At 27.0% G+C, this 13,100-nt stretch overlaps 2 protein-coding genes across 7 annotated transcripts in view; both read right to left on the bottom strand.

Moving 5' to 3' along the window:
* Tlk (Tousled-like kinase) overlaps positions 1-3,929 on the bottom strand; it is a 277,166-nt gene extending 273,237 nt beyond the window's left edge. For 2 of the 5 annotated variants that reach the window (XM_067046797.1, XM_067046798.1), the window contains exon 1: positions 2,576-2,642. Coding sequence is in view for 3 of the 5 variants with exons in the window: in XM_067046794.1 (XP_066902895.1) it covers positions 2,576-2,642; positions 2,791-2,856 (133 nt within the window). In the remaining 2 variants the exon portion in view is untranslated. Of the gene's footprint in view, positions 1-2,575; positions 2,643-2,790; positions 2,926-3,266 lie in introns of those variants that run through there. The other 3 variants (XM_067046796.1, XM_067046794.1, XM_067046795.1) reach the window with 3 other exon arrangements.
* A 1,422-nt stretch (positions 3,930-5,351) lies between these two features.
* LOC106692924 (late secretory pathway protein AVL9 homolog) overlaps positions 5,352-13,100 on the bottom strand; it is a 20,450-nt gene continuing 12,701 nt past the window's right edge. The window contains exons 8-12 of one of the 2 annotated variants that reach the window (XR_001345029.3): positions 12,543-12,720; positions 12,164-12,252; positions 11,903-12,043; positions 10,708-10,765; positions 5,352-10,054 (exon numbers count right to left, since the gene is read on the bottom strand). Coding sequence is in view for 1 of the 2 variants with exons in the window: in XM_014439168.3 (XP_014294654.1) it covers positions 11,913-12,043; positions 12,164-12,252; positions 12,543-12,720 (398 nt within the window). In the remaining variant the exon portion in view is untranslated. The remainder of the gene's footprint in view (positions 10,055-10,707; positions 10,766-11,902; positions 12,044-12,163; positions 12,253-12,542; positions 12,721-13,100) is intronic. The other variant, XM_014439168.3, reaches the window with a different exon arrangement.

Genomic DNA, 13,100 nt, shown 5'->3' with positions numbered 1-13,100 from the left:
AAAAAAAAATCTGAAGGTCAAAAATTCATCATTATGACATTTTATCTTTCCTGATGACCTCATCACTAATATATCATAAAATTTTATTTTTAACAAGAATTTAATTTAATATTCTTTATCACCTAAAATCACTACATAGACTAAATATTGCAATATTCTTTACATTTTTTAGGCTTTACAAAATATTTAAAATCAAACACTTTTGATTAAAATACTAAGTGCAAACTAAACAAGTTAATATGTAAGTTTGAAAAAATGTATCATCAGGAAAAATAATGCCAACAAATGCTTGGTTATACCATAAATACCAAATTGGTTTAAAAAGAGAGTTAATAATAAATTTTAAAAAGACGAAAAAGACAATATTTTAAAGAAAATTTACTTAAAAGACTAAACCTACTAAATCAAATCTCAAAACTTTGAAGAAAAGAATATTGTAAATAAAATACTAAAGAAAGCTAGAAGAAGAAGAATAGATATGTATTTTTAAAACAAAACATAGGACAACAATGATAATAGTGTTCCATTTCAGTTTTTAAATTTGCATCGCCTTCTTTACAAATAATAGCTCTTCATCGATTTTAATTTACTTACTTTATTCTTTTATGTTGAAATTATGTACATGAGTACATGAATGAATGTGTATGTGTAGCTTTATAATTATAACAATCTGTAGGCACTGATGACCAAAACGTTTTATAGCTTTTAACAAGACCAAATCAACGACACAAAACATGATTAATTAAAGTCACTATAACACTAATTTGATTTTTTTTTTTAAATCGTAAATAGTATCAAATTTAAGTAACTTTAATAAAACTAAAATAGCTACATTTATTAAAAACAAAACCTACAGCAACAAATAAAATTCAAAATTACTACAATCATAATAGCTATACTTCTAGCTAATAGATAACGTTAGAGTCAATTTTTTATCTTTTAAACAAATATTTGTCTCAATTCATATAATGATAGTTATTAATATACAATAAATAATATAATTGAGAATAATATAAATGATGGGCCTGTATCCAAAACATTGTCCAAAGATTAAATAAAGAGATAAGAAGTAGAGAGGGTTTTTAACTTACAAATTAAACAAATAATGCAAAATATTTTGAGCTCTTAATATGCAGACTAAATAATACAAAAAAAAATATCTCAATATTTTAAGTTGTCATTTCAGCTATTACGCAAATAATTTTTCTTAAAAATCCATCAAACCTACTTTTTGAAGTTCCCATAAGAGACAAACTCTCATGTTTGTGATAGAAACGTAAGAGATCTAGCCTCATAGCTTTATCATAGAATCAATTTAAAAAAATTAACGCTGGACACTTATATTTTTGTATGAATCATATCTCATTTAAGAACTATGTTCAATTTTCTATGTTAATTAAGAACTATTATATAAGAACTATTTGAATTCTTTAATAGTACATTAAATAAGTGTATTTATACTGTGTGTACATCTATAGACAATAAAACTCTTCATTTCGTATGTGTTTATATATTGGCCTATTACTTATTTCAAATTTCAATTTTCCATGTTCAGTGAATTTGATCCCTACCAAAATTTTCGAAATATCCTTACAGATTCGTATATTTGTTTATTCACTGATACTTCAATATGCATTGTTGTTCATACACAACTGAGATGGTTCCAATGATATTTTGAATATGATTCTTTTATGAAAGTACGGCCTAGCATGCTGCAGACATTCTCAGATTAAGGTTAGATGTAAATACATCTGGTACAAAATTGATGATTTCAATTAGTTGATGAAGAAATAGAATACATCTTTTCCTAGTTTCCACTAAACTAAGTTGGTAACCTAGAAGGTAACTCCCCTCCTTAATCTAGTACCTTAATTAAAAAAAAAAAGAAGTCATTTTCGAGAAAAGGTATCCTCGGAAATATATGATAAATTTTTGTAAGAAAACATAATTTTGTTAGATTCTTATATCAAATGATTTGTTTTATCCACTACTAGTCCAGAATCACAGCAACTAATCAATTGATGAAATATGTATAAATTACAATAAACTCAATTCAACAATGCTTACAAACATAATGAAACCAAATTTTCCTTTTAGAAAGTTAATATAACTATTTACTAACCTCAAAAGAATGTTTAGTGCATCTTATAGTTATCGTAATTACACATTCAATCTAGATAAATATATTCACGAAAATACAAAAATTCTACCACAAAACATATTATATTATAGCCTGACTTCAACTGGATCTTGAAGTAAAAAAATAAATAAATGAATAAAAATTTATTATCACATTAATTATTATTTAAGAAGCTATAAGAAATCGCTAACTAATATATTGAGTTGATTTATTTATTTGAACACAGTAGAAAAAAAAAAGAAAATTGATAAAATAGGGTAGAATATTCCAACATGCTATTATCAATAAACACGTTCAAAAATTAACAGAATGTCTACATAAATGTGTAGGTTAATGCGAATGAAATAAAGAAATATCTCATAAATGAAGCAGTTGCAAAAAAAAAAAAAAAAAAAGAAGAAAACTATAAAGTGGATGAAATAAAACATGAAATACCTCCAGTTGACCGCCAACGTTCAGTCATCCCGCCAACGCCAAGTGGCGAAACCCCATCTGAAGTCTCCTAAAAATTTTTTATGGCTTTATCAGAATGTATCTCTGTGATAAAAGTAACATTTATACCCTACAATCAATTATATGCAAAACATCTCTATAATATATAAAAAACTATTTGTAAATTTATTTAAATTTTCTGGATAAGATAACATTACCTCGAATCTATTGTCAGAGACATTTATTGAACAAGAAATGAAAATGTCACTACAGCTAAGGGACATTTTATCATTCCAAACTATAGCAATTAAATACTAAAATAAAGATTAATTGTAATAAAATACTATGCAGATGTTGAATGACTTTACAGACATCTGAATAAAATGCAGATGAAATATTTTAAAAAAATATATTTTCTATTAAATAAAATAAAAATAGGGAAAAATTAAGCTGATGACAAAAATAAAACAAATGAACAATTACAATTTTAAAAAAAAATTAAAAATCATTAAGTTAATTCAATTTAAGGAGACTAACATTCGATGTCATTTAATTATATGTTTAAAAATGACTGTGCTAATTATAATTTCAAATGCTTGCTTGTGGCAACCCTCATTCCACTAATTCGGCAAACCCTTCATTTACTTTTTTCATTGATGCCGATAAGAATGGGATATTGTTTAATATGTATTACCTTCTTGAGATGTCCAGTGATGCCTCTAATGTTGACTATTATTCTTCAAACACCGGACACACGACACATCAATATTCAAATAATCACATTCACAATTAACTAATTAGATGCCCAAAACTAAAGAAAAGAGAATGAAAAACCTCATCTATAATAAGATGGCGGCCAGCGGCCTGTCGCTGATAGAGACCTCTCCTTTCCTTGCATGGTCACTAGGACCAACCAGTAATTGTTTACTCATCCATTGAACCATCAATAAAACAGAACTGCCAAAAATCAATTGGTTTTATTAACTGATGGATAATCCGAAGACTCAACTCCTTACGCTCGTTAAACATTCAGGGATAGTACACGATTAATAATAAAACCCGGTATTGTTACCCTTCATTAAAAGAGGCAATGAAACAGAGCCGAATTGTTTTGCACAGGTGACATACTGACGTCATGTCATGACTACTTGCCTAATATCGGGCCATTTTTTTATACGCAAAATTGTCTATGCATTAGGATGAATTTTTACGGCGCAATACTGCAGGCATAGTCATATATAATTGTTAAACTCCTTGCATTGGTAAGTAGGGTGTTTCTCAAACCATTAACTGGCTACAAGAACTAGAATCACATAGAAGGTAAACAATCTTAAAAACAACCTCACTTAGAAGAAACCTAAGATTGACAAAGAGATACATTCTGTGTAGACTTGGTATAACCTCCTTGGAATATTAAAAAAAGCGACGACACCGCACTCTCATGGAACTTTTACTTAGCTAAAATGATATTGCTATGAAATTCTTTAAATGGGTGGGTATTGTTCATTAATTTTCATTTCATAAAAATTACATTGAGTTAATCATCTGAAAAAATGAATCAATATTGTTTGCATTATTGAAAATAATATTTAAAAAAATAATTCTATGAAATATTAATGTCTACCAATAATTGTAACTTACTTATTGATTAAAACTTAACACAGAAACAATTTATCTATAGGAAAAAATGAACTGGAAGGTTGAGTGAAGGTTTAATTAGAAAAATTCAAACACAATTTGCACTTTAAAAAAAAATATCAAATAATTTAAAATTGAAGTAGAGTTTAAATTATTATATATTCAAATATTTTGTGAATATACACCCCATAATTGAAACAATCTAATATAAACTATAGGAATGTCATAAATTTAGAAAAATAGATTGAGTTGTGTAAGATAAGAAAGGTTTCTTATAAATATATGGTTCTGGATGGCAATAGTTTTTAGTGATTGACCCAACTGTAATCTTACAATATTTACACTTTTTTAAAGTGTTGTTTGTATCTGAATTGTTTATGGATTAATTTTCAATTTAAACAATGTTACAATCATTTGTAGTTGTATTAATTCTTCATAGAACTATTCATTTAAAAAGATGTTTTTATTTATTTATAACATCTTTTTTTTTTTTTTTTTATTAAATATTAAAAATATGTTAGATATAATTATTAGATGCGTGGAAGTGTTGTTTAAGTCGTTATATTTTGAAAACAAATTTAATCAAAATAAGAGCTCTAAACAGATCATGTATCTGCATCATTGTGTGAAGAAATATAGTCAAGTTCAAAGTCATATTAAAAAATCATTAATAATGAAGATATCCTGCATTTTTAAGCTAATTGAAAAATTAAAAATCATAGTAATGGTTCAGAGTAGTAGGGTCTTTCATACAGTGATAAAATATAAAAGTATAAATTATTCTTTGGGATCCTTTATTTGATTAATCAATTTGCTTTGAAAAAAAAAAGAAGAAAAATATATTTGCAACCTTAAAATATTTGAGGCACATGGTTATGAATTTAAAAAAAAATAATAGTATTAAAAAGTATAATTTTAATATCTTCACTGTTCAGCCAACATTAATAAATTAAAGATATCTATTATCGATTTTAGTAACAGGCTTTACCAAACATTTCTGGATCGATAATAGATTGTTTTAAAAAATTACGGAGATCTTTCTTGCCCATTACTACATAAATAGGGTTCCATTGATAAATCTAAATTTAAAATTATACAAAACTGTATAAATAAAAAAGAACATCAATTTGTAATAATTATTTATTTTCATTAAATATATTCTATTTTAAATAAACATATTTTAATATAAAGAATATCATCCCGTACATAAAATAAATATTTTGAGAATTAGTAATTTTTGATGAGCAAAACATGACATGACTAGTAACAGTATAATAAATACAATAACAGATAATCTTACTTATCCAAATTAAAAGTGAAATTAGTTCCCAAAAATAACTATTTCTGGTTTAGGTTTTATTACTATCTTAACCTAACAATAACTTTTTAATATTGAGTAGAATTAACAAATAACACTGATAATTGATAAATGAATAGGTTAAAAATGACAAACACAGACGAGGAATCTAAAATAAAATGTGTGGAAAAACACTTTAACTGATATATTTGCTACGCATTAGAGTTTATGTTTACAACAGCACAAGTGAAAGCACAATAACTAATAAACAGTTAAACTCTTTAACATAAATCATCTATACAAATATTTGTCTCACACCATGAGTAAACATATACAATGATCTAAAATAAAAACTTGCTTCTTATTCATAAATAAACTTAGATTACATGATCCTCATTAAGGTCATGAATAAGTATCATAGAATTATATGACATTCATGATACAAAGTAAAGTATGATTATACAGCTAAATTCATTCCACAGAATTTTATTTTGTAAGCTATTGTCATAAAATAGATAACTTAAAAACACAATATTTAAATAAATCATGTGATTGTTTAACTATGTGATAAGAGTAAAATTAATTATTGGAAACATGTTGATAAATTCAATTCAAGATTTGAAAAATAATGCTTATGTTTAAAACAGAATAACTGAGTTTTATAATCAAAATAAGGTTAAATAAATGGGAAAAATAACACAATTCTATTTTTTATGATTACCACTCTCCAAACTACACCTAATGACCTTAATATTATGCATACTGACAGCACAGCAACGTTAAGCTCAGACAAAGAGTTGAATATTTTCTGCCCTATATCTCTGTCAAGTATTTTACCTAACTGTTTTATCAAACAGAATACAAATGTGGGAAAATACTGATCAGCAAGAATATTACAATTTTGCTCACTCGTGGCAATATTTGAGCTGATTTTCTTAAGAACAAAAGGTCATTCTGACTATACACTAATATTTTATTTATTAAATGCTATATACACATCACGAGCTATGAATTGCAACCTTGATATTTTTTAAATTGAATATCAGAATTGACATATAATAATTTTCTGCGAGTGATATTTTACTTACAGCCACATGTTTTGAGTAAAAACAGATATTAAGGCTATTGCCAATATATTACCAGTCGAGAAGATTCCCCAACGGATGTTAATCTATAAAAATCTACATAGATGGTAATCCTTGAATTGAGAAAGTAATAATAATTCTAAAAAACAAAAGTAAAACAGTAAAAGGAAAGCTCTGGGTAATCCCCTGGACATAAATATATAATATAAGTTCAACATAATAAATATAATTTATAATTTAATATACATATGCAATTTTCCACATCTAGAACTATTATACACAATACATATATATACATATACATACATGTAAATAACACAAATAAACTAAAAGCACTATTGTAACAAATCATGTCATGTACATATACCATATAACAATCTATAATATATATGGTCACTCAAGTAAAAAAAAGGCTTTGGTTGGTGTATTCAACACACACAATTAAATTACGTAAATATATAAATTCATATGCATGAATCCAGTTAAACATAAGATAAAATAATAATATCTGAATAAGTACAGTGCAATCTCGGTAATCCAAATTAATTGCTGCAGGGTGTTGTTCAGATTACAGAAAGTATTTTAAAAAATGGTGTAAACAAAATGTACATAACTATTTTTATTTACATATTTTATTGGAGATCTGACAGTTTAAAGTTTTAAAAAATTAATTTTTTTTAAAGAAGCCGGTTATTATTTTTTTTTGCTGAGATTTCTGCAGAAACTTCTTCTCTCAGACCTGTAAGATAAGGACTTGCTGCCACGGTTTATCATCATCTGCTGATACTGCTTCATATGATTTATGATTATTTTATTTTTTTGTAGTGCCAGTTTGGATTACTGAAGTGTTCGGAGTACCAAAGTTTGGATTACCGAGATTACACTGTGGATAAGAAAAGATAACATGTTTATACCTATGGTAAAGAGTAGCCATAACTTCGAAAAACATTAATCAATTAATAGTCAATAACTATACTATCACAAAAAAATTAAAATTTCACTGCCATACAATATTAAAAATATTTTTATTGGCATTTAATTCTAAAACAAACAAACAAATGAAAAAGTAATTAAATACCACAACTAGCTAATTGAATTACATATTAAACAGCCTTTAATATAATAGTTATACTATAAATAATAGAGATGCTCGATCATAAAACTGAAAGTTTTTATGAGATGAAGTGTTCAGCATAACTGAATTGTTTAAGGCTGATAAATTGTTGAATAAATCTTCAGGAAATTATTTTTTCCTAAAGAGAAAATGATGATATTAAGTGAGTGACTCGTGGTTGAAGATAAAATACTGTAATTAACAATCATTTTAACATTTATAAAGTTTTAATCTTGTCAGTTACCATATTTTATGTCCGAACACCTGAATTAGGAAATAATGTATAACTACAATATACAGCCATAAAAAATCAGTATCATGAGTAAAAAGAAAAAAGAAAGAAAGGAAAAATACTATACGAAGTGAGACAGTGATCTTTCAACATTAAATTCAAACAATTACAATAATACAAAATAAAACATCGGTCTCTATGGTAGCAATATTCATGATCTTTAGTTTAACTTGAGTGTGTTAAATGGAGAAATATTTCCTTCTACTAGCACATTAAAATGATATAACATTTAACATGGCTGAGAGCCTGTTAATAAGTCTGCTAAATAGAGAATGATATCAGAGCTCCATATCATTTTGTTAAGTGTTTATAAAACTTTAATAATAAAATGAATGTAAATTATGAAATTCTGGAAGGTTTTGGAAAGAAAGGTTACAAAGTTGCCAAGAAAATCCACTGGGAGTGCCTCTGCATTTAACTCATAATATGGACTTTAAATTGGACTGCTCACAATCCTATACTATTAACATTTAGCAAGTTAAAACTTTTTACATTTAACACACACATCATGAATACCCCTAATGTAAACACCTTGGGCTATAGTTATATTCATAATATATGTTCAAAAATCCTCGAATATTTAGCAAAAAGGGGAAAGACAGTAGATATAATTTAATATATTGTAAAAACTAAAATCTTAGGTGTTTAGTTAAAGAAACCCGGAACTTGAAGTTTCTAAAATTTCATATTTTAGTTAACTACAATTATATATACTAACTGTTTTCAAAATGCCAGAAAATATTATTTTAATATAGTAAATAAACTATATATATCATAGCAGATATAAAAATCTGGTCGTATAATAATGACATCTTATGATTCCTAAAAAAATAAGATTGGACCCAACTGAAACAAATATTTATGAAAATAGTTGGGGGTGCGGTCAATGAAGAACACAAATAAGTAAAATCTTATTCAATTAGTGCCAACGTTTCAGACAGAATTTCAGTCCTTCATCAGGGCTAAGAACAAAAAACAAGTTAACAAACATAGCGAATGAAAGGAAATACAGAATAACTAAACCATAACACAAAATATAGATACAGTGTTGGAAAAAAATGTTTAGTCTTAGTATTACAATAAGATAAAAGCTATAGGAGAATAGGCAATATTAACATAAAAATTATTTGAACTTAAAATTATGAAAAAGTGAAAAAGAAAATGTACTTAATTATTGTAATAACGTTGGAACTAATTAAATAAGTTTATAACTATTTGTGTTCTTTATTGACCGCACTCCCAACCATCTTCTCTTCATATATTATCCACGGGGTCAACTATCATTATATCATTATGAAATAAATATGGAATGTTGTTACAAAAGTTCACAGAATAGGAATTGGGTGATTATTGATATATTCATAAATAATGCACAAAGAATAATAAAAACTAATGTTTTACCTTCAAAATAAAATATTCACAACCAAAATATCAAAAATTTAAAAAAAAACGAACCCCTACCGCCCTCTACATCCAACCACACACCAAAAATTGCTATCTACATGTTTTGATAGCATTATGCTAGGACGAAGCTGTTAATCATTTGGTGCCGCCAGTACATATTCGATAATTTTACTAAAACATAATATAGCAAATAACTACTAAACATTAGGATAGCTAATATTTACTGAAATAAACAGAATTCAGGCATTACTTAATATGCATAGAATAATAATATAAACCTATTAAAACATTGAGTTAACATTTAATAATTATTTCGTACATTCTTAAGTACAAAGAAATTCAAAGTTGGCAAAAAGTCAATGAATATATACATAAGATTAACTAGAGTAACCGAAAGGTAATGAACTATCTGAAAAATATAACTGCTTTCACTCAAGCTTTATTTGGTAATATTCATTTTGTAATTCCATTATTACAACAAAAATATATGAATAAAATAAATTCTATAAAAAAACAAAAATAAATAAATTGTGTTTAAATAATTTTCAACTCAATATGTTATAAATAAAAGTTTCTTTGTGCTTAAACCTAAATATATCACATAAAATATTCTTGCCTAATCTTATTTTGGTAGGACCTACGGGCTCATGATCTAGAAAAAAAGAAAAAATAAAGAAGTTAAATAATAATATAAAAAATATTAATCAACAAGGAAAACAAAGTACATCTAAAAAATATTTCGTTTAAGCCCACTAAGGCTTACACACTGGTTTAATCATTTTTTTTTTTCTAATTTTATAAACAACCTGAATGTTTAAAAGCAATATCAACCTCCCATCTTCCACCTTAAAACAAAGCAACAGAAAATCAAAAGCCCAAATATTGTCGCGTGTTACCTGGGACAAGAAACAAACCACAAAGAACAAAAACAATTTTTTTATTGCAAAATTGAAAAAATATATCAATATAACGATATAAATAACGATCTCGACAATTTTCAAAAATATTCATTAATTTAATTAATCATTTATCTTGCAAGGAGAACACTAGATTATAGCCGAAATATTGAATCAGTCTAGTACAGAAAAATGAACTATTAAAATTTTGAAGTAAAAGAGTAATTTTGACTAAAAAATTCTGGTTTAAACAATCATTTAAAATATACTAAAAAAAAAAAAATAGTTTTTAACTCCACCAGTGTTGTGTCTAAAGTACGTGTCAAAAAGGAGGATAGGAAACTATTAAAAAAAAATTCTATAATTAAGGAAAAAATGTTTAAGAAAAGTGGCTTTAGAATCAACTCACAATTATGGTGTGCCGCCCTGCCTCTTCCTCTCACACTGGCCTGCTATCCCCGCGCTGCCTTTAGTGGTTAAAAGGTTAAGATTTAATGTACATTGAACAACCAATATCCATCATAAGTAAGTTCTTTAAAGGTAAAATAAGAAAGGCTGTGTCGAAAGGAGGGAGTGGAGTACAATCAGAGCTAAAGTTAAAAATCTGGCAGGGATGTAGCACTAATATTATCCATACCTCGGTTCATTGGATTTTGGACTGGTCACAAAATAAAACAGAGCACACTGATCCAAACTAATCCATCCAAGTTTCACCACATGCGAGTTTTGCAAAGATGTGGTAAAATAAAAAAAAATATTATGAGGAGAAGATGATTGAGAAAGACCATCTTTTTATTTTTAAGAAATAAAAATAATTTTATTTATTTTAATTTTATGTTTCTCTGAATGATGGTTGTTATCTCGTTTTGTTTTTTTAGCCCTGATGAAGACCTGAAATTCAGGTCAAAACGTCGGCATGAATAAATAATTTTTTGGAAGATTGTTGATTGACCGTGTGTATAGATGAATGGAATATGGTCTGGGTGCGGTTAAAAAAAAACTCAAATAGTAAATGGGTATACTATTTTTATTGAGCCAACGTTGTGGGGCTTCGTCAGGGCTAAAAAAGATACAAACACTTGACATAGTTACAAAAAAAAACATAAGTGGAAAATAACAGTGGTATACAATGAAAAGTAAAATATAATAAGAAAAATTAAAGGTTGTAAATAGTAAATGAAAATGGTAATAGTAACAGAGAGATAAGAAATAAAATAAGAGAAGAAATATTAAAGAAAGTACAAATTAAGTGATGAAAAAAGAAAAGAATAAAATCAAATGATGAGAAAGAATTCATACCTGTTTTGACGGAAGTGAGGTATGAATGGTTTTTTTTTGTAACTATGTCAAGTGTTTGTATCTTTTTTAGCCCTGACGAAGCCCTGCAACGTGGGGCGAAATGTTGGCTCAATAAAAATAGTATACCCATTTACTATTTGAGTTTTTTTTTTTTACCTCACCCGGACCATATTCCATTCAAATAATTTTTTTGTGTTTATTTGCTAACCATCCCCCCTCACCAACCATCTTCTCCATATATTAATCTACGGTCAACTATAAACACTTCTTTAAAAAAAACAACTAATATTTTGAGCTGTATATACCTCACTTAGATCAAGGAGTAACGTTACTAACATCAATTACATCAATGCCTTCCTCTACGGTCGAGTCTACTGCAACAGATACAGTAGTCAAATTGCTCCACCAATTCGATAAAGCACCTTTTGCTTGAGAAATTGCGCCACCTAAAAGAAAAATGTAATTTAATTAATAAAAGAACATGCTACATCACTTATATAAATTATTTTTTCAAAACAAGGTTGATTTTACAGGGTCAATATAAGAATGAAGGCAAACCACCTTACCTACAGCCCTACCCGTTGTAGCAACTACACGTCCAGTTGAAACCATCGCCTGATTAAGTTTTCTTCCACCTTCAGTTGTCTGCATCGTACTGAAAAAGATTTAAACCATGAAAGGAAGCAATAGACATATCAGTTATGATCTATTATATTCACAACTAAGGTTTCAAGGAAGCCAAAGGGTTCAGGTTAACATAGTTTGAACTGAGTTAAAAAAAAAAAATTTAGTGATGTCTAATTCAGAAAATAAAAAATATCTGATAAATACAAAATACAGTTCATGACAAAAATATAATAATAATAATTACGAGGTATCAGCAGAGATATAATCTGTAATGGTACTACATAAATTACTATACAAGTTCTAAATTAAATTACTAACTGTGCTAAACGGAGCTTCATGTCCTGAACACTCAGTTGCCCAGCAAAGGGATGTCCAGGATTGATTTCTGAAGTAATATTTTGTGACTGAGGACTGGTTAGCCATTGTTTATAGCTGGAGCTCTCGTGTAAAGCAGCAATGTACCATTTGTTAAATTGTTCAATCTCCTTACTACCTTCTAAAATATACAAAAAAAAAAAAAATCACAAATTACTAAAGTATGAAATATTACAGTTACTGATAAAAATAATTTTTGACAAATTGGAAATATTTTTAATATATTTAATTACTTTCTCAACTGGACTAGAGTAGTATCATACGTATTCTCGATATAAAATAAATAACAGAAATACATGATTATGAAGATTCCAAAGATTCCTGATGTTAATCTTATTTTTGTAAAAATTTAAATTATTTTTTAAATGAGAGGTTATTTTTTTTTAATTTTATTTTATTTAGGTCTGTTATAGTAATAAAATAACAAAAAAGTATGATTGTAATTAAGAGTTATAAATGTAATTATATTTAGGGCAAATGATATAACTGATAACTAATAAA

Source organism: Halyomorpha halys, unplaced genomic scaffold, assembly GCF_000696795.3.
Source record: "Halyomorpha halys isolate HHAL.00 unplaced genomic scaffold, Hhal_1.1 Scaffold78.1, whole genome shotgun sequence".
NCBI classification, from domain to species: Eukaryota; Metazoa; Arthropoda; class Insecta; order Hemiptera; family Pentatomidae; genus Halyomorpha; species Halyomorpha halys.
The sequence above is the reverse complement of the archived record's forward strand: the minus strand, read 5'-3'. Positions and strand labels throughout refer to the sequence as shown.